Genomic DNA, 19,238 nt, shown 5'->3' with positions numbered 1-19,238 from the left:
TTTTTCCCTTATACGAATTTTGGGCTTTACACTCGTCCCAACAGCTGAAAATCCATGAGAAGAATTACCCCACGCATGACCTAGAATTGGCAGTAGTGGTTCATGCATTGAAGACCTAGAGGCACTATCTATATGGGCAGAAATGTGATGTTTACACAGACCACAAGAGTCTTAAGTACATATTCACCTAGTCAGAGCTAAACATGAGGCAGCGAAGATGGCTGAAGTTGATCAAAGACTATGAGCTGGAGGTACATTATCACCTAGGAAAAGCTAATGTGGTTGCAGATGGTTTGAGCAAGAAGAGCCAAGTCAACATGTTGGTCGCTCACCTGATGCCATATGAGCTAGTGAAGGAATTCGACAGGTTGAGTCTCGGATTTCTAAACAGCACGCAGGGAGTGACAGTTGAGTTGGAACCCACTCTAGAATGAGATATCAAAGATGGATAGAAAGATGATGAGAAGATCAATGAGATTCGGTAGCTGATCCTAGACGAAAAAGGCAAAGACTTTCGAGAAGATGTGGAAGGCGTGGTATGGTTCAAAGATAGGCTATATGTTCCCAACATCAAGTCAATTCGGGAGCTGATCCTCAAGGAAGCCCATGAAATATCCTATTCCATACACCCTGGAAGCGAGAAGATGTACCAAGACCTGAAGAAAAGATTCTAGTGGTACGATATGAAAAGGGAGATTGCGGAGTATGTGGCCATATGTGACAGTTGTCAGATAATTAAGGTGGAGCATCAAATGCCCGCAGGTTTGTTGTAGCCGTTGCAAATTCCTCAATGGAAGTGGGATGAGATTGGGATGGACTTTATAGTCGGCTTGCCTCACACTTGAACCAGTTATGACTCCATCTGGGTAGTAGTGGATCGCTTAACAAAGGCGGCTCATTTCATACCAATCAAGACCAGCTACAATAGTGCAGTGTTGGCAGAATTATACATGTCCCGAATTGTATGCTTGCATGGAGTACCAGAGAAGATAGTGTTAGATCAGGGAACACAGTTTACCTCTCACTTTTGGCAGCAGCTACATAAAGCCTTGGGCACACACCTGAATTTAAGTTCAGTTTATCACCCGCAGGAAAATGGCCAGACTGAAAGAACCAACTAGATCCTAGAAGATATGTTGAGGGCATGCGCTTTGCAGGACAAGTTAGGTTGGGATAAGAGGCTACCTTATGCAGAGTTCTACAACAACAGCCACCAGGCCAGTTTGAAAATGTCACCATTCCAAGCACTCTATGGGAGGAATTGTCGAACTCTGTTGCAGTGGGACCAACCCGGCGAAAGGTAAGTGTTCGGTCCAAATATTTTTCTTGAAGCCGAAGAGAATATCAGAATGGTTCGGGAGAATCTGAAGACAGCATGGTCTAGGCAGCGAAGTTATGCCGACACCAGAAGGAGAGAGCTGAGCTTTGAAGTGGGAGATTATGTTTACCTGAAGGTGTCACCGATCAGAGGAGTCAGAAGGTTCGGAGTCAAGGGCAAGTTAGCACCTCGATACATTGGATCGTACCAAATTCAGGCAAGACGTGGAGAAGTGGCCTACCAGCTCAGCCTACCGAAAAGTCTGTCAGCAGTGCATGATGTTTTCTACGTATCTCAGCTGAAGAAATGTTTGCGAGTGCTAGAGGAGCAATTGCCAATCGAGGACCTTGAAGTCCAGGAGGATTGGGGCCACCATTCAGAGGGAGAAGCAACCTGGGAAAGAGAGGATGACCTGACAGCCAAGTATCCCGAGCTCTTTGCTAACCAACCCTGAATCTCGAGGGCAAAGTCTTTTTTAAGGGATATAGGTTTGTAACACCCTGAATTCAGGTGTTACCTCTCTTCTCTTCTCTATAGATTCCTTTTCCCCTTCCTTTTAGTATAGGTTTGGTTAATTATTTGGACATGTATTAATACTTTAGTGGATTAAACCCTAGGGGAGACATGAATTGTTGCATCATGCTGAGCTTAAACTTTGATCTTTGTTTGATGCATATCCTTGAAATTTTTAAATTTGAATTTGTGGCTTGGTTGGATTTGAATTCAAAATAGAAAATAAAAAGAAAAGGGAATAGAAACTCAGAAGAAAAAAGAAAACCCCAAAGCAGCCCGCGCTCCCTTTTCCTCAGCCTTTCGACCCATTAGGCCCATCTTGCCCACGAGCGCCCGCGTCCGCTCCCCCTCTCTCTGCATGATGGGTCCCGCCTATCGGCGCCGCCCCACTCGCTCACGCGCCCGTGGCCCCATCTCTCTCTGCCAGCCCGGTCCTGCTTGTCGGTGTCATCGCTCGCGTGTGTGTTCTCTCCCTCTACTCCGTGGACCTGCCCTGTCAGTGTGAGTTGTTCGCTCGCCCGCTGACGACCCAGCCCTGCTTGTCAGCCCACTCCCCTCCAACTATCCGTGCGCCCGTTCCGCGCGCACGCCGTGCACTCCGTCGCCCATGTTGCACGCCGAGCCCGTGACTGCCCCACCCCCGACCATTTCTAGCTCCCAGAGCCCCACTCACTCTCCCCCCTCCCTCTTTCGTGCATTCGCAGAGCCCCCACCCTCGCCTAGCACAGTGCGCACGCCAGGGAAGGACCGTCGCCGCCTGCCGTGGTCACGCGCCAGTTCCGCCATTGACGTTGAGGCCTCGCCTTGCCCGTTGCCTCGGTGAATTTTGCCATGACGTCTCCACCTCGCGACGCACCTCAATTCACTCCCTCCCCCTCTGGTTCTCTCTGCCCACGCTCACCAGACTTCTTCCTCGTAGCCGCAGCACCGCTGCCGTCGACCTGAGCCCTCGTCATGCCTCTACCACCGTCTAGGGTCCTAGAGTCTTCCCTCGAGGTAACCAACCTCCTCCGCCCTCTTATTTCCCCTTCCCTGCCCTCTATTGCGCGTGATTCCTCACCGGTGTGAGGCAGCGCCGTCGCCGAGCCATCTTGTCGTGGACCTCCACCCTCCAGTGCCTCTGTGTCGGTGCCGTGCCCACGCTCGGGCTCGCAGCATTCCCCTGACCTCCCTGAGCCCTTCCTATCGCCGTAGGGACCCCAGCGTGCTCGCGCCCTTGTTTCCAGTGAGTCCCTACCATGGACACGGGCGGCGCCGCCGCTGGTGGCTAGGGAGAGCCGACCAGGGCTGGCCATCTAATCTCAGACGCCCATCTTGGATCGGACGGTTCCATTTCAAATAAACCAGACCCAATCCCGATCGCCAGCTTACGATCCGACCGCCCAGATTTTCCACATGCCCCGCGTTCCTACCGCTGGGCCCGGCTAGTCATCCCCGCTTGCTTACCCTAGGCCGTTGACCGCCCTGGCCCGCATGTTAGTGCGTGCTCGCGCCCTCGCCCGTCCGTGGGATCTGTTCTCGGACGTTGATCTGAGATCTGATGGCCGACGACGCTCGATACCCCTTCACCTGGTATTTTTGTTAAAGAAGCCCTCAGTTTCCCAGAAATCAACCTGTCGTACTGGTTTCTTGCAGAGAGACCCATGGACTTTATTTTAATCACAAAAATGTGTCTAAATTAGGGTTTTTGAATTCAAAAACTTCCAAAATTCATAACTTTGTCATATGAACTCCAATTTGGGTGGTTCAAATTGCAAAATGTTCATTACGTTATTTTCTATCTTTTAAAATTATGTTCATTCACTGATTTCATGCCTTAATTTTATAGTTGTTCTCTACGTTAGAGTTGAGGTTATATAAACTTTATTAGAAATAAAATAAAGATGAAATCCCCTAATGAAGGTTCAAATGCTTAACTCTATAGACCCAACTTTAGTTAATGCATAATCTTATCCCTAAAATAACTTTATTTAAGAAAGTAATTGACTAAGATAGGCTTAGTTAGAGAACAATAGACCTCTTGGCATAGTGACCAACCCCAAACTTAGGAGGCACATGTTTGTGTGTACCTTTTATTGAACATGTGTTCACTCTGTTGCATATGTTTGGTGTACTGTTCTTTTGTTATCCCCCAAGTGTGTTGAATGAATGATTGCTTTGTGTATATAACGAGCAGTCCGTGGTTCCCGAGAGTGTTGCGGGAGATTCCTTGAGCATCAACCTGGTGAAGGCAAGTGTTCTCTAACCCATTATGTCCTACTTATTTTATAATTCATTGTCCCGCATAACATGATCAACCAAAGGATTGACTAGTGTTCTGTTTTTCCTATCCTTGGTTATCCTTTGGAAATTTGTTACTATGATTAGTATCATGCTATTGCTTTAGTTTAATCAATGAACATGATGACAATATCTATGATATGATGATGATATCTTGATTATGATGATGAGCTTGTATCACTTTAGGGGACTCGGGCTATTTTCGGAGTACCTCTCCGTAAGGACCTATTCGTTGGATGACCACCCGATAAAAAGTACAACCATGAGGGTGTTATGGGATGCCCTTAGCTGATTAAACAAAGGAACTTGAGGTGTAGTCGGCTTCTCCATCATGTAGTCAATGGGATCCGGGCACAGTACTTGCTCTACCGAGGCTAGGTGTCGAGGTTCGTTTGTTTTGCTTTTGTTAGTCACCCCTCCTGCGAATAGAGGTATTGTGTTTATCCAAATGGAGAAACCTAACGGGCGGCTATGACCTCTTGGGAATCTTTGTAAAGGCTACATAGTGAATCCCTGACCATTCACCTCAGTAGTGAAGATCGGGTCTATACAACCTAGGCTGGGAAGGGATCATGACTCGTGGGTAAAGTGTGCAACCTCTACAGAGTGTTAGAAACTGGTATATGAGTCGTGCTCACGGTTATGAGCAGCCTTGGGAGCTCCTTTGATTAGAGTTACTCTGGATACCTTTATGGTGATTATTATTATTATGGATCTGGTATTTCCTCTTGGAGGGAGTACTATTTGGGTTAATAACTTGTGATTATTGCTAAAACTTGGCTCTCTACAAGTAATAAATACCTGAACAACTAAAAGCAACTTCTTTAAGCTTCCCCCACATACGGATAGTCCACTTTAGCCAAATGGGACATTTGGTAAGTACGTTGATATGTACTCACCCTTGCTTAAAACATCAAACACCAAGTTATCCCCATTGTAATAAGTGCTTAGGAGAAGATGAAGGCCATATATAGGACTTTCAAGATCTTCAGGACTTCGACGAGTTCTAGAATAGATTAGCGGCAAACCCCAGTCAGCTGCCTGTGAAGGCTTTATCGTACTGTGTTTCGTTCAGCACTTTGATTATGATTTAAGTTAATGACTTTGTGGATTTTTCGGACATCGTGATATAATAAAGTACTTATTTCCGCTATTATTTTGAGCAATGTGTGATGATGTCCAATTATGTAATCTTTGTGCGCGTGAATTTATGATCTTGGCACATACATGGTTCGTATTTGGTTTGCCTTATAAAACCGGGTGTGACAGGGCAACAAGAAGGTGGAAAGCTGAGTTCCTCAACTAAAGAGAAAGAATCTAGAGAAGAAGAAGAAGAAGATGGTGATGAAGAAGATGATGATCGACCATCTACATCGTCCTTGGAGGACAAAGAGACAATCCGACGTGTCGGAAAGGTAATGGAGATGATTCTTAAGATTAATCTAATGGGTGTGCCCCTGCAGGTAGAAGAAATTCTCTTAAATATTGATAGAATAGAACAACAAAAGAGACGATGCTTCACATGTAGGGAGATGGGCCACTTTCGGGATAATTGCCCAAATAAGGCCAAACACAAGAAGAGGAGAAAAGGCAAAGTGCTCACCACCGTCAGAACATGGAATGATTCTTCAAGTGAAGATGAACCTTCAAGGAGACACAACCATCGCTCTTCATCACGCTCTTCACGATCATCTCACTAAAGCCTCATGGCAAGAGGTAACACAAATGATCCATCCTCTAGTAAGTATGACAGTGATAATAATAGTATTGATGATGATAAGCCCTTTGTAGATGAACTCGCACATGTTGTTAAATTTTTTTATGATGTTTCTGCTAAACAAAAGGCCTAACTAAAAATGCTAAAATCTAAGTCGATTAGCTCTCAAAATGATTGAAAAACTTTGCTAGAAAAATTTAAAACTTTTGCAAATTTGAATGTTGTGGTAACAACTAAAATTGAGCAATTAGAATCTAGTGCACCTCCTTAGCAACCGATGAAAGCTTGATTAAAAAGAATGAAAACTTAGGGCTAAATTAGCTAGATCTAAAAATGCAATTGATAATTTCCTAAGCAAAATGGAAATCCTTAGCATTCATAGTAATGAGCTAATTACTAAGCTAGAAAGCATCGATAGCACCACAGAAGCACCTAAAATTGAAATTACTAAAATTATTAAAAAGGATGCATCTACTTCTTTATTAGAGTCAATAGATATTAACTCCAACCCATGCAATCAAGTCTTGGTTAAGAATGTCATTGTAGAGACTTGTTCTGATGAGATTGCTATGGAGAATAAACTATTAAAGGAAGAAGTGGCTCGCCTTGGTAAGGCATTGTATGACAAGAAAGGCAAAGCCAAGCAAATGCAACATCAATTATATAACACCATTGCATGAATGAAGAAGCTGGTTGATAGAGAAGTTGTGGTTTGTTAGATGTGCCATAAGGAAGGCCACAAGTCTTACTAGTGCAAGACAAAGACCAAGGGGAGAAAAGAAGAAAAAACTAACAAGCGAAACCTACAACACCTACATAAACAAGGTGGACAAGAAGGCCACCACACCATACTTAATCAAGAAGAAGAATAATGGAAAGAAGATAACCATCAAAGCAAATAAGCAAGCCAACAAGGGAAAAGGGGGCCAAACGGATTTGGGTGTCGAATGAGATTATTTCAAATATGAAGAGCACTAAAAAGGTTTGGGTCCTAAGAGAGAAGTGAGAAGTTTGACAGGCTTCAGGGAATTTGGTGACTTAGCAAAGATGTGATGTATATCATGTGGTACATCATGTTGGATCAAAATTATTGCCAAGTGGGTCAGTGAACATTATGGACCTAAATTCCCACCCATAACTAAGGTAACTAGATTTGAAATTTCTTCCTTTAGATATGCATATATTTTTTAAGTATTTATTTTACTTTCCATGCCTAGTCTTTCTTTCAATTATTATGATTACTAATTGATATGCCACTTGCTAGTAATCATAGTTTTTTAGTTGGTATTTACTTTTAGTTGAATAACATGCATACTAGGTAAATCATATGGTAGGATTACTCATTTTCAATTCATATTCTTGGAGCAAACCTACATGGTTTTAAAATGTTAAGTAAAAGTATGGCACATAGCTTAATTAAATTTCTAGATAAATGATATACATGTTTATATTTCAATTGATATAGACTCATGTGCTCAGTTCTTTCAATTAATGTTTTAGAAGTCCATTTTTTCAATTTATATCTTTAAATTTGTATCATTTTGAATTTTATGTGCCAATGTTCAAATTATAGATAATTTACCCTAAGTATCATCCGAGGTAATGCTCTCACCTTTCAAGTGATATCTTGACCTTAAAAAAGTGCATGTCTCCTACAAGTATTCACAACTTCTATGCACACTTTTAGGGGGAGGTAATTCTATAGTTTGATTTCTTTGAGACTAACACCTTTATCAAACCTATCATGTGTGTAGTAGTATAATTGAAGGAAAATAGAGTTCCCGGAGATAGACAAAAGCTTCCACTTAAAAGATGAGATGTTCTTCATTTAGTATCACTAATTGAGTTTTTCAATTGGTATTTCTTATGATGAGCTTTTAGTTGGTATCATTATGATGTCATTTCCACTTGAATAGACTATGTCATCAATAGATATCTTTCACCCCTCATGTTGCCATTATGCATATGTTCTAAATGTCTTTTGGTATCACTTGAATAACTTTCATCATTTAAATATGCATAGAAAAAGGGGGTGTCTAGTCTATTCATCGTTTTTGGGTTCCTCTTTTGTTCATTAATTTAATGCTTTCTAATGGGGAGAGTTTTCTGATAGGGGTATATGTTTTTTTACATTGGGGGAAATTGCTTCACCAAATGGGGAGAACTTTTTCTAAGGGAGAAAATATTTTTGATGCCCAAAATATTTTGTTACTTACTATATGCTTTAACTTGTCTTCTTTATTGGTGTTTGATTTGAAGGGGGATACATTTGAGGACCAAAGCAAACCAAAGCATATTCCATACCAAAACCATTATTTTAAAATTTTCAAAAGCTTTCAAGTGGTTATTTGTGTTGGTTTCAGTCCAAGGTAGAAGTATGTGGATGATGGAATTATGGGGAGGCTTAAGTCCATAATCACACATTACGGGGATTGTTTGCATATGCAATAATTTTGTTCAAATTCTAAAAGACCACATAACTTTCTATTTTGTATCACATACATCTTACCTATGTGCATGCATCATAGCAAGTAGATTGCATCATTTCATTTTGTATTTCATATATTTGCTTGCTTTGGTTGTGTTGTCATCAATCATCAAAAAGGGGGAGATGGACCCCCAGTCCATTTGACTAAATGATTTTGGTGTTTAATGATCAACATAACCTGTGGAATAATATGTTTGCAAGTGTTTATGTTTGTAGTTCACAGGATGCTAAGTGGTTTTGGACTAGGCATGGTGGGAGCAACACCTCAAAGAATACATTAAAAGACTCATTGAAGACTCACAAATATTCAGAAAGTTATGACACAAGACAAAAGAATCCTAAAAAGAAAAGGAAGAAAACAGGCTTCGGGCGGATGGTCCAGCACCATTGGCGGACGGTCCGGGTGTACCCTGGATCGCTTCGGTGGTGCACCAGGGGGGGTAGCTGGACCGATTACATAGAGAGGTTGTTTTTAGCACCTCTACGTGGATGGTCTAGTGTGCCACTACGGATAGTCCGGTGCATCAACGGATAACTCCAATGGTTGGTACACATGGAGGTCCGGTGTGGATGGTCTGGTGCGCCATCTGCAGAAGCTCCAATGGCTAGTCACACGAATGAAGAAGTGTGCCACATAGAGCTATAGATCTGTCTCTAATGGCTAGTTTTGTATGGGGCTCTATATATACCCCCTAACTAGCCATCTGGAGGTGTGGAAGCCTAAGAAACATTGCTAGAGAGTTGAAATCCATTTCTATAGCTCCATACACCCAAGTGCTTGATAGAATCACTCAATGGTTACCGTAGGTGCTTTGCAAAGTGCTTAGGTTAGTTAGACTACTATTGTGCTTGCTCAAGGTTAGTTTCTAGTTGATTGAGTTAGGTTAGAACACCCTCAAACCCCTCGGCTCTTGCATGAGCCATTGTAATTTGTACTAAGTGGGGGTGAAGCCCTACAAGACCACACCAACCGCATTTGTGGTGTGGCCACCACCATGTACTGGAGGGAACGAGGCCCATAGTGTTTTGGCCGAAAGCTCGATAGTGAAGATGGCGGAGAGCGTCCGAGAGAAATCAGAAGTGGAGCACCACTTGTGCGTAGAGAAGGCCCACGGTTCTCTACGGAGTTACCTGTCCAAAGTGCTTGACCCTCACGTGGGCTTCCCGTTGCATAGGGGCACAAAGGAGGATTAGTAATAACCTTGAGCGATTCTTGATACTTTGATACGCATCTACGAGAGTTTGCATTATCTACCACTCTTAAGCTTCTACATTTATTGTTTACTTAAGTTGTGCTCTTTGCCATTCTTAGCTTAGAATATAGGCTAGTTGATAGGTCTGGAACATAGGTTGCAAAACTCCGTTTGCAGTAGAGATAGCAATACTCATACAAAATCTTAATGCACATTCTTGTTTAGTTATTTCAATAGGTTTTGTTTAAGAGAATTATTATTGGTCTAGTTTAGATTGAGAAAAATAGAAGTCCTAATTCAGCCCCCCTCTTAGGCATCAACGTTCCTTTCAGATATTATACCTCTGGATCACGCAATAATGTTGAAGCACCGCGCCCTATTGGTCATGATAGGGCAAGAGTGCAACACAAGGACAAAGGCTAGCAACGAGCAGCAGCGAGAGCCCTGGCTAGAAGAGGCTATAGCAAAGCATCTCTACAAGGCCAGCGAAAAGTTAAATTATGCAAAATTGTATGAGTAGTTCATCAATTTAATGAATTAAAACCGACCATATGAATAACGACATGAGAAGTCTCCAAATGTTGGCCGTTAAATATTGGTCAAACAATTAAAAATAGATGCCCAAGGAAATAAGAAAGAAGTCGAGTAGAAGAATGAAGAGTAGTTTTTATTAACTATTTAATTATATTGTTTTATTAAATTTGTCACAATTTATGTACTATATTTAATTTATGTAGCTTTGTTTTTAACGAGCTATGTTTTTAGTGGTTTACGTACTTTGTTTGAGTTATGAGTCATGTTTTGTTTTAGATACAAACCTGTAAAAGAAAAGGTCGATGTGGTTGTTTTCTGATGGTAAAGGTTGTGTACTGGAGCGTTGTGGTAGATACGGGCTGATTATGGTCGATAGCGCAGTCGGTTGTGTAGTCAATTGCTAATGTAGTGATATATATAGACCAGTTGGGTTGTAACCAACCATAGGTCTGTGCCGACGGGTGTCGGTATCGCCTAGGGGCCTATGATCGGTACATCCTCCCTCGGTTCCAACCACGGTCGGTATCGCCTTGCATTCGATGGCATCGTCGACGACTAGTGAATTGATCGGTACCAACTATGATTGGTCGGTACTGACCGTTTCTTGTCACGTGTCGTTTTTTGATTGGTCTATGTCATTTTGATGTCCCAAAAAAACATAAAATTTTCAAAAAATAAAATAAAATTGTAACCTAAAAAAATATGAATTATGTAATTGTTTAGTTTAAGATATTATGTATTTTTTGTTTTATTATTTATGTAAATTTTATTTATGATGTATAAACTAAATGTATATTTATATTTATAAATTATATAATTTTTATTTGCTTAATTATATATAAAGGTGAATTTTATATCAATAAAATGGCGTGTTCATTTCACATAAAAGTGTGTAGAATGTAGGTTGACGATAAAGGCTGTGCATTAGAGAATTGTACTAGGTAAGGATTGATGATGGTTGATAGCTGATGAGACGATAAAACTACTCCACTGTAGAATTGGTAAAGCAAAGCTAAAAATAGCGGATTTAAAAAATCACCAGCAAAGGAAACGGATGATGGGTGCCACAGATAATTCATGTTCACAAAATAAAATTTAAAAATCAGTACTTTCGTTTTCACCTCAAAAGTTAAATAGCAGTTTTTTCAGGGTGACAAAAGCTTTTGCCGCTGATTTTATTAAAATAAGAAAAAAAAGGAAAGGGCCGGCCTAGTTTTTATAGTAAAGGCTAGCATATAGTCCGTGTTATCGGTTTAACGCTACAATCCCGAGAAAGGAATAGAATGAATCGACGACGACGACATAAAGGGAGAGATTGATGGTGGCGACAATGGCGGTGTGAGGGGCGAGGCTAAGGGCAGCGGGGTCACGAAGAAGAAGAGAGAGAGGGAAGAAGGATGATCCAAATAATATTTTAGTTGGATTTGAGTGAGTAAAGAAAAGAGAATTATTCAGCAATTTGAACCGTTGGTTTTGATGGTGTGTTAAATCTGGGTGTAGTTTATTTGATGGATTTAGTAATAGTTATGGGTGTGATGATGATTTGGTTAGGTGACTTTAGCAAAATTTAAACTGATAGATTACATATTAGTATAGATAGATTGAAAAGAAAAAACCACGATACAACTTCAAACGACTAATAAAAACCCCAAAAAAACTAAACGTCACTCGCTTTGTATGGGCAGAAAATAATTTTGAGAAAAGGGAATTGAAGAAATCATCTTTCTTGGGTTAAAGCTGAAACAATATTGGAGAGCATAGAGTTTTTGGAGATAGTGTCACTGAAGGGTAGATCCTATCTAAATCTACACATCATCGATGACCGGAAGTAACTGTTTCCGTTTGTGCCTTTTGTGTGCGGGTAACATGTTCTTAGCTCAAGCTAAATACCACAGTCTAACTCTAGAAAGACCTACGGGGCCATGCACACACGACCACGAACCCAAGTACCAAAAGAAACAAGGCCTGTTTGGATTGATGCCTAACTTGCCCCACTTTACCTAACTTTTCTGTCTAAGGTTAGTTTTTTAATTCGAACGACTAATCTTAGGCAAAGTGTGGCACAGTTAACCACGAACTAAACATGCCCATAGTTTTTCACTTTGAACTGCTTTCTCCGATGAAGAGCAAGTGATGTCTATGTTGGACACGTTATATCATAGCAGTAGTACAGATTTTACGCTAATGATGTCCAAAGGGAACGTCTCACTCACCTATCAAATTTCCATCTTTTTCCTTTTTTTAAAAAAAATAACGAAACAGAGTTTAACTAAGACTTGAAAAAAAACAACTTGAAGAAACTTCAGCTAAAGGCGGGTGGTGCCTTGCGGAACATATCTGAATATTACAGGAAGCCTCTTCACTTCCAGCGAGGACCAGAAAACAGAGCGCCGTTACACTAGGACTAGGGCGGGCACGAGAACAGCAGCGACGTGTTAGTTCCACCAAACCCGAAAGAGTTGGAGATGGCTGCTCGTATCGACATCTTCTTGGGCGCAGCTAGTGGCGTGAATGCCCCTTCGAACAGCGGGTCCGGCCGCTCCAGGTTAAGAGTAGGCGGAGCGAGTCCCTGAAAACAGCAGATGACGATGTGAGTTCAGCACAGGAGTACAAATTGAGCTGCTGCTCCAAAGTCAAAACCAACAGATGGTAGACGGCGTACGTGGTGAATTGCTAGCACAGTGAAGATTGCTTCCACTGATCCAGCTGCCCCTAGCAGATGACCAATTGCTCCCTAGACAAAGTCGTGTGTTGGAATGGGCTGGGAGGGGAAAAAACGGAAGGGAGAACAGATGTAATTTTTGATAGCACTGTGGCGTGGGAGGCTACCTTTGTTGAGGATATTGCAAGATCACCGGATGCTGCGTGGTCGCCAAATACAGATTTGATCGCGTTCGCCTCCACAGCATCACCTGATTGTGGGTTAAATCCAAATTAAGTGTCAAGTCATCTATTGCTACTCTATTTATTAGCTCAGAATTGGAATCGTAAGTTGTCTAAAAAGAACAGAACAAACAGAAGCGACATGGATTAGCATAATTGTGGTTCAAACAAAAACTAGTTCCATATAGCTTGCGATCAGAAACAGAAGTTATCCCATAAATAGAACAGAACACAAGTTATAGCTAAGTCGATACTGACTAATCTGAACGTCTTCAGCATGTGACTGAGTGCTTACCAAGAGGAGTCGACGTGGCATGCGCATTCACATAACCAATTTCATTTACATGAAGACCTGACTGGAAAGAGGATCAGAGCACAAATTAAAGAAACAGTCATACCGTTCCTAACTTCTTTTATACTAAAGAACAGCTCAAATATGCAGCATAAAACAACAAAGGCGCATATGATTTTGCACCTGGTCCAAAGCACGCTTCATGGCTAAAATAGCACCTCTACCACCACTTTGTGGCTGAGTTATGTGGTGTGCATCACCTGGGAAAAACTGAGCTTCATAATCTGGCATATACTAATGACAGAAACAACCTTTGTGTTCAAGACATAAACAATCTTCATTGAGGAATAACAAGGGTACCAGACATTCCGTAGCCTCGAACTTCAGCATATATTTTTGCACCGCGTTCCTTTGCATGATCAAGTGCCTGTAGAGAAGTGGATGGTTAAACTATGAAATAATTAGGGTGCCCTAGGATAATTTTTGACAAAACATAGGGAGGTAAACAAGGTTTTAAAGTCGTCCAACTAATCGCGATTAGTCGCGATTAGTCGGCCTTATCGCCGGAGTAAGCACGATTAGGAGCTTCGACTCGATTAGGCCAACTAGGAACCGATTAGTCGTTCTAGTCACCGACTAATCGCGATTAGTCACCCGATTAGGTGTTATGACCGACTAGTTTATGCCTGGTTTGGGCCTGTAATCTGTCCTATGTTCTATGGGTTGGCGGCCGGCCCACCATCTCTACAGTAAAAAGTAGAAACCCTGTGTTGCCCTACTGTACCACAGCAGCCGCACAGTAGCCGTCGCCCCTTCTCCAGCGTGCGACTGCGCCCCCTCTACTCCGGCGGCTCTCTGCTCCATCGTGTGGCTGCTGCAGAGGCTTGTGCTCGAGCCTCCGCCCTCCAGTGTGCAGCGCCCGCCTCCGCTCCATGCCTCCACCGGTGTCCACCGTCCAGCGTGCAGCCATCCTAAACTTCAGAGTTCAGACTTCTTCATAGTTCAGACTTCCTGACCACCCTAGAGAACATCAGACTTCTTCAGAGTTCACAGTTCATAATCTGTTCTGAACTTCAGACCGAGATGAGCACCTCTTCAGACGGTAATGCCTTTGTTCTTTTGCTTGTTCACTTGTTCAGCAGTATTGTGCGTGCCTGCTACAACTATAGTGTACTAATGTATTGCAGTCCTGCTACAACTATATATATACATATGGTTTTGTTATGGTGTACTACTATAAAATGACTAGGCTCGACTATATACATATGGTTTTGTTATGGTGTACTACTATATACATATGGTTTTGTTATGGTTTTGTTAGGAGTTGACTAGGCTCGACTAATCGCGATTAGTCACCTTATCGGTGTTCAAGTGACTAGAGTCGACTAGCCGACTTTAAAACCTGGAGGTAAATAATCTACAATACGTATAAAATGAGCAGAGAGTGGAAATGTCAAGAAAAGACAGGCATTGCTCTTCAATACTGCCTTGTGTGTTACTGGAAGTAATGATTGGTTTTAAGCAACAATACCTAAAGTCCCAAACCACTCACCTCCAAAACCATGACCCCACAGCCCTCACCAATCCTATTCATCAGTTTAGAACAAATGGTAAGAGCATGGAAAAAAGAATAAGCAGAAGATTAAACACAGACAAAATCTAACAGTGGCATGACATACACAAATCCATCTCTACCGCAATCAAAAGGTCTTGAAGCTAAAAGTGGAGAGGAATTATATTTTGTAGACAATGCTCTTAACCTGCAAAATGTAAATGAAAAATGGAATAAGGTATTGGTTGGTCGCACTAATAAGGAGGAAAACTACATATCGATCAGCAACAGTGGGCAAAAGCCAAAACATGAAGGTACCTAAAGTTTGCAAATTTGCATTTACATTTGAGTGGTTGTTAGTGGATGCGAAAAAATGGGTTCTCTATTGCTTACTACAACCCTCATATTCAGTGATGTCTCCTAATAACCATAGTAAAGCATAAAAGGAAAGCACACACAGTACTATTTTTTGCAAGCAAAACATACAGTAGTGTTTTGGAAGACAGACAAAACAAAACATTTGGGAACATACTTACCTAGAAAATCCCGCTATAGACAAAGCATCAATATTGGACTCAGTTCCACCAGCCACCATCACATCGGCATCACCAAATTGGATCATCCTAGTAGCATCGCCAATAGAGTGAGCACCAGTGGCGCAAGCTGTCACAGCAGCATGGTTTGGACCCTAAGCTAGAAGCATGACTACTACTATTAACATCCATTCAATGAAAAACCATAGCTATTCTAAATGGCAACAAGGAAGATCACCTGGAAACCATATCTCATGCTGACATGACCTGATGCCATGTTGATCAAAATCTTGGGGATGAAGTATGGGCTGAGACGACGTAGACGCTGTTAAAAAAGGAAAAAAAAAACAACACTATACCTTTCAGGATTGGAAGTAACTAGAATATGATCATTTATATTGTGATGCATGTGTGTCATTGCAAGCCAAAAGCATGGCAACAAGATAAACCATATACATATTGGATTGCTTTTGGACATCTGGTGATCTGGTCTAAACAAGACTTCTAACATTGCATTTCCTCGATACATTCTCAACATATCATACAATAGATGAACAGAAGTTGAGATCATAGAAACACATATCAATGAAGAGGAATTATCTAACTGTTTGCAATCATCATTTAAAATGCATCATTTAAAATTGAACTACCATAGCATACAATGAGTGTTGGTGTTGCAAACAGCAAACTTGCAGTGCAGGAGCAAGGATACAAACATTTTCGATGATCATTTGTGATGCATCTAAGATATCGGAGATGCTTCCAATCCCTCCACCAATAGAGACTCCCTGATACAGCATTAATCAGACCCAGAACTCAAAAATACAAGTACGAATATGAAAATGAGCTTCTACAGAAGACACATGGTACCGTTCTTTCCTTCTTATCATCTTCGGAAGGCAACCAATTTGCATCTCTTAAAGCCTCATCAGCTGCACACAGAGCATAGGAAATAAATCCTGATACAGATTTATCCTGGAAACAAGAAAGTTCAATAAAAAATTAAGAACATGAAGTAAGCAAACAAATGGCACAATGATCGCGTACTCGCACATGGACACCGTGAGCAACAAAAGTAAAGCATGACACCTTGGTCCACGTGTCCTCGGCGAACTCGTCCTCGCCCTTCCCGCGCGGCACGGCGGCGACCACCCTGGACGGGAGCTGCTCGAGCGTCCTCCCCGCTGCTTCCTCCGGAAAGCGGAGGTCCTCTGCGGCGAGAGAGCGCACGGCGCATCTCCCCGCGACGAGGCGATCCCAGGTGGCGCCCACGCCGCGCGCCAGCGGCGTGACGGCGCCCAGCCCCGTCACGACCACGCGGCGACCCGCAGAGGGGCGCGGCGGCGGGAGCGTCTCCGCCTCCGCCGCCGAGGAGGAAGAGAGACCCCGGGTGAGGCGGGAAGCGCGGCGGAGGCAGCTCATCAGGCGGCTCGAGGACGGCGGCGTGGCCGTGGCTGTGTGGGACTGTGGGCTGTGGGAGACGGAGGCGGGCAGGAGCAGCCGACGAGTAAGGCCTCGAAGCCCGAAGCAACCGCTTTCTAGATGGGCCAAGGGAAGCAGGCTGACGGGCCATTACTGTGATGCAACGGACCTTTGAATTTTCTTGTCTATCTTTACTCTCTATCTCTTCTCTATCTCTGCCTCGTATAATCCACCACTTAAAACATCACTAAGTACACACAAAAAATTAACATAAATTATCTCACCATTAAAACCTACACTCTGTATTGCTTCATTTACCTCCTCCCTCTCCCTCTCAATTATATCCAACGGTCATAAATCTGTAGATCATCACTCACAAACCGCCCTCTCAACGCCCCGCACACAAGACCACAATTATGGGTGAAAACGGGTCGAGTATACCTAGAGATGGCAATGGGTACCCGCGACCCGATACCCGATGGGTATTTACTCCATTAGGGTATGTATATGGGCTAAATATTCTACCCGCGGGTTTGTTATTGGGCAAAAATCTTCACCCAATGGGTAAACGGGTATTAGAATGTTCCGCCTTCACCCATACCCGTTAACCCGTGGATATAAAATACCCAATATAAACTTAGCCCAAACATTAACTTGGGTTTTAGTCATCCATCCTTTTTACTACTTTTTAGGCCATAATGTAATAGAAGGCTTAACAACAATTTAATGACCATGTAATGGAACATATAATGTGCTATGTAGTACTATCCTAGTGTTACTATTTTATCCAATTATCTTTGGTGTGTTGAATGGATGGTTAAATAATGCTAGAAATTTTGTAATAGTATTTAGATGGATATACTTGACATTTGTATAATATAATGTTTTGATAGATTTTTAATTTTTGTGGGTACGGGTGACCCGATGGGTAACCCATACCCACATGGGTATGGGTATGGGGGTAAATTCATACCCGCCAATGTATATGGGTGACCCGATGGGGTTATTTTTGTGTCGTGGGTATGGGTATGAGGTAGTAATACTCGGTGGGTATTTACCCATTGCCATCTCTAAGTATACCCGTCGGGTATCGGATACGGATAGTGCAAATATTCGTTTTTTCGGATACGGATTCGGATATTTTTATATTCGGGACGGATACAAGTAATACTCGGATAATACAGTTTCAGATTCGGGTCGGATACGGGTACCCGGAATTCGAGTACCCGTTTTTTTCTTTTTCTGCATAATATAGTTATAAAATCATAACTTTTACATATAAAATCAGATGAAGAAAAGTTTATATGAAAATTGTAGAGCTCAAAGAGATCTATAACTTTGTAGTCTATCAATTTTTTGTTTAAACATATCTTTATGTCAAAATCAATGAAATAATATCCAAATTTATATCAAATTAATAGACTTTTATCATTTTTATGTGTGGGGCTTAAGGTTATCTCTATGTGGGAACTTAAGGTTAAGGTTATCTTTTTTATAGACTATTTATTAGTATCGGTAACTTATTTGCAATTTCTGATCGACGCTACAATATTTCATGGATTTAATTGTATTTCGATGATTTTCTATGATAAGAATTTAATAATACATAAATAGCCTCAAAAACCGTGAAATTTTACGGAGGCACAACATATGTCTATATATAACCATAAAAAATGTTTGGATCATAAGATTTATAAGATGTCCGCGTTTCTTTATTTCACTTTCACTTATTTGTATGAGTTACATGTGAAATCACTGTAAGTATCCAAGTTTCAACATAATTAGTACTTTACTTTATTATTTTTTATACAAGAACTTGATTTATCTTCGTATAAAATGTTTATTAGTTTTTGTAACTTATTTGCATTTTTTGAGTGAAACTAGAATATTTTATGGATTTTTAATATTGTGGTGTTGGTTCTACAATGTTCTTGTGATTAGTAACTTTGATCTACATGATGTCAATTTTATCAGTTTCCTTTGCTACATTTGATCTATCATATACATGATTATATATTGCTTAATTTATGTATTTGTTGGATGGTTCGATTATATCATCGGGACTAACTACCCGATAATTATCTATCCGAGTAGTATCCATTATCTGTTTCTTACCCGTCTGGATTATTACCCGGTTCCATCATGTATCCGTTCTAAATCTTAACTATCCATATCCGGTCAAGAGAAATACACTAAGGTAGCATACGGGAATAACTCTGCATCCTAATGTATCGGTTCGTTTTCATCCCTAACCACAATTGCCACGAGAAGAGGGCCACGCGAGGGTGCGCGATCGCGCGGCGGTGCTCAGACGGCGTGCGGTGGGCAGCGTTTAGGCATGTGGTTGGCAGCGCTCGGGAGTCGGACGTGGGGCCTCGTGGTTGTGCTCAGGCGGCGCGAGCAAACTGCGGATGGCGCTGAGGCGCGCGGCGAGCAGTACTCGTGCGGGCGGCGCCTGGGCCTCAGGTGCACGGCAGACGACATCAACACATACGACTGCGTCCACCACGTGT

At 41.9% G+C, this 19,238-nt stretch overlaps 1 protein-coding gene across 3 annotated transcripts; it reads right to left on the bottom strand.

Annotated features, from left to right (window-relative positions):
• Positions 1 to 12,252: 12,252 nt before the first annotated feature.
• On the bottom strand, positions 12,253 to 16,836 carry LOC100274137 (putative beta-ketoacyl synthase family protein). 3 transcript variants are annotated; one of them, XM_008683312.4, is made up of 13 exons: positions 16,351 to 16,836; positions 16,174 to 16,235; positions 16,020 to 16,091; positions 15,542 to 15,628; positions 15,307 to 15,458; positions 14,898 to 14,978; positions 14,771 to 14,804; positions 13,579 to 13,645; positions 13,402 to 13,478; positions 13,222 to 13,282; positions 12,873 to 12,955; positions 12,706 to 12,777; positions 12,253 to 12,612 (listed from the first exon to the last, which is right to left on the bottom strand). In XM_008683312.4, the coding sequence occupies exons 1-13, from the start codon at positions 16,538 to 16,540 to the stop codon at positions 12,448 to 12,450; spliced, it is 1,203 nt and encodes a 400-aa protein (XP_008681534.1). In that variant the 5' UTR covers positions 16,541 to 16,836; the 3' UTR covers positions 12,253 to 12,447. The 3 variants fall into 3 exon arrangements, with proteins under 3 accessions (XP_008681534.1, XP_008681535.1, NP_001141987.1); XM_008683313.4 differs by having other exon boundaries at positions 16,393 to 16,836; NM_001148515.1 differs by having other exon boundaries at positions 12,263 to 12,612; positions 16,174 to 16,278; positions 16,393 to 16,735.
• Positions 16,837 to 19,238: the final 2,402 nt, after the last annotated feature.

The sequence above is a fragment of the Zea mays genome, chromosome 5 (assembly GCF_902167145.1).
Source record: "Zea mays cultivar B73 chromosome 5, Zm-B73-REFERENCE-NAM-5.0, whole genome shotgun sequence".
NCBI classification, from domain to species: Eukaryota; Viridiplantae; Streptophyta; class Magnoliopsida; order Poales; family Poaceae; genus Zea; species Zea mays.
Note: the sequence above shows the minus strand (reverse complement) of the source record. Positions and strands in the feature narration are given on the sequence as shown.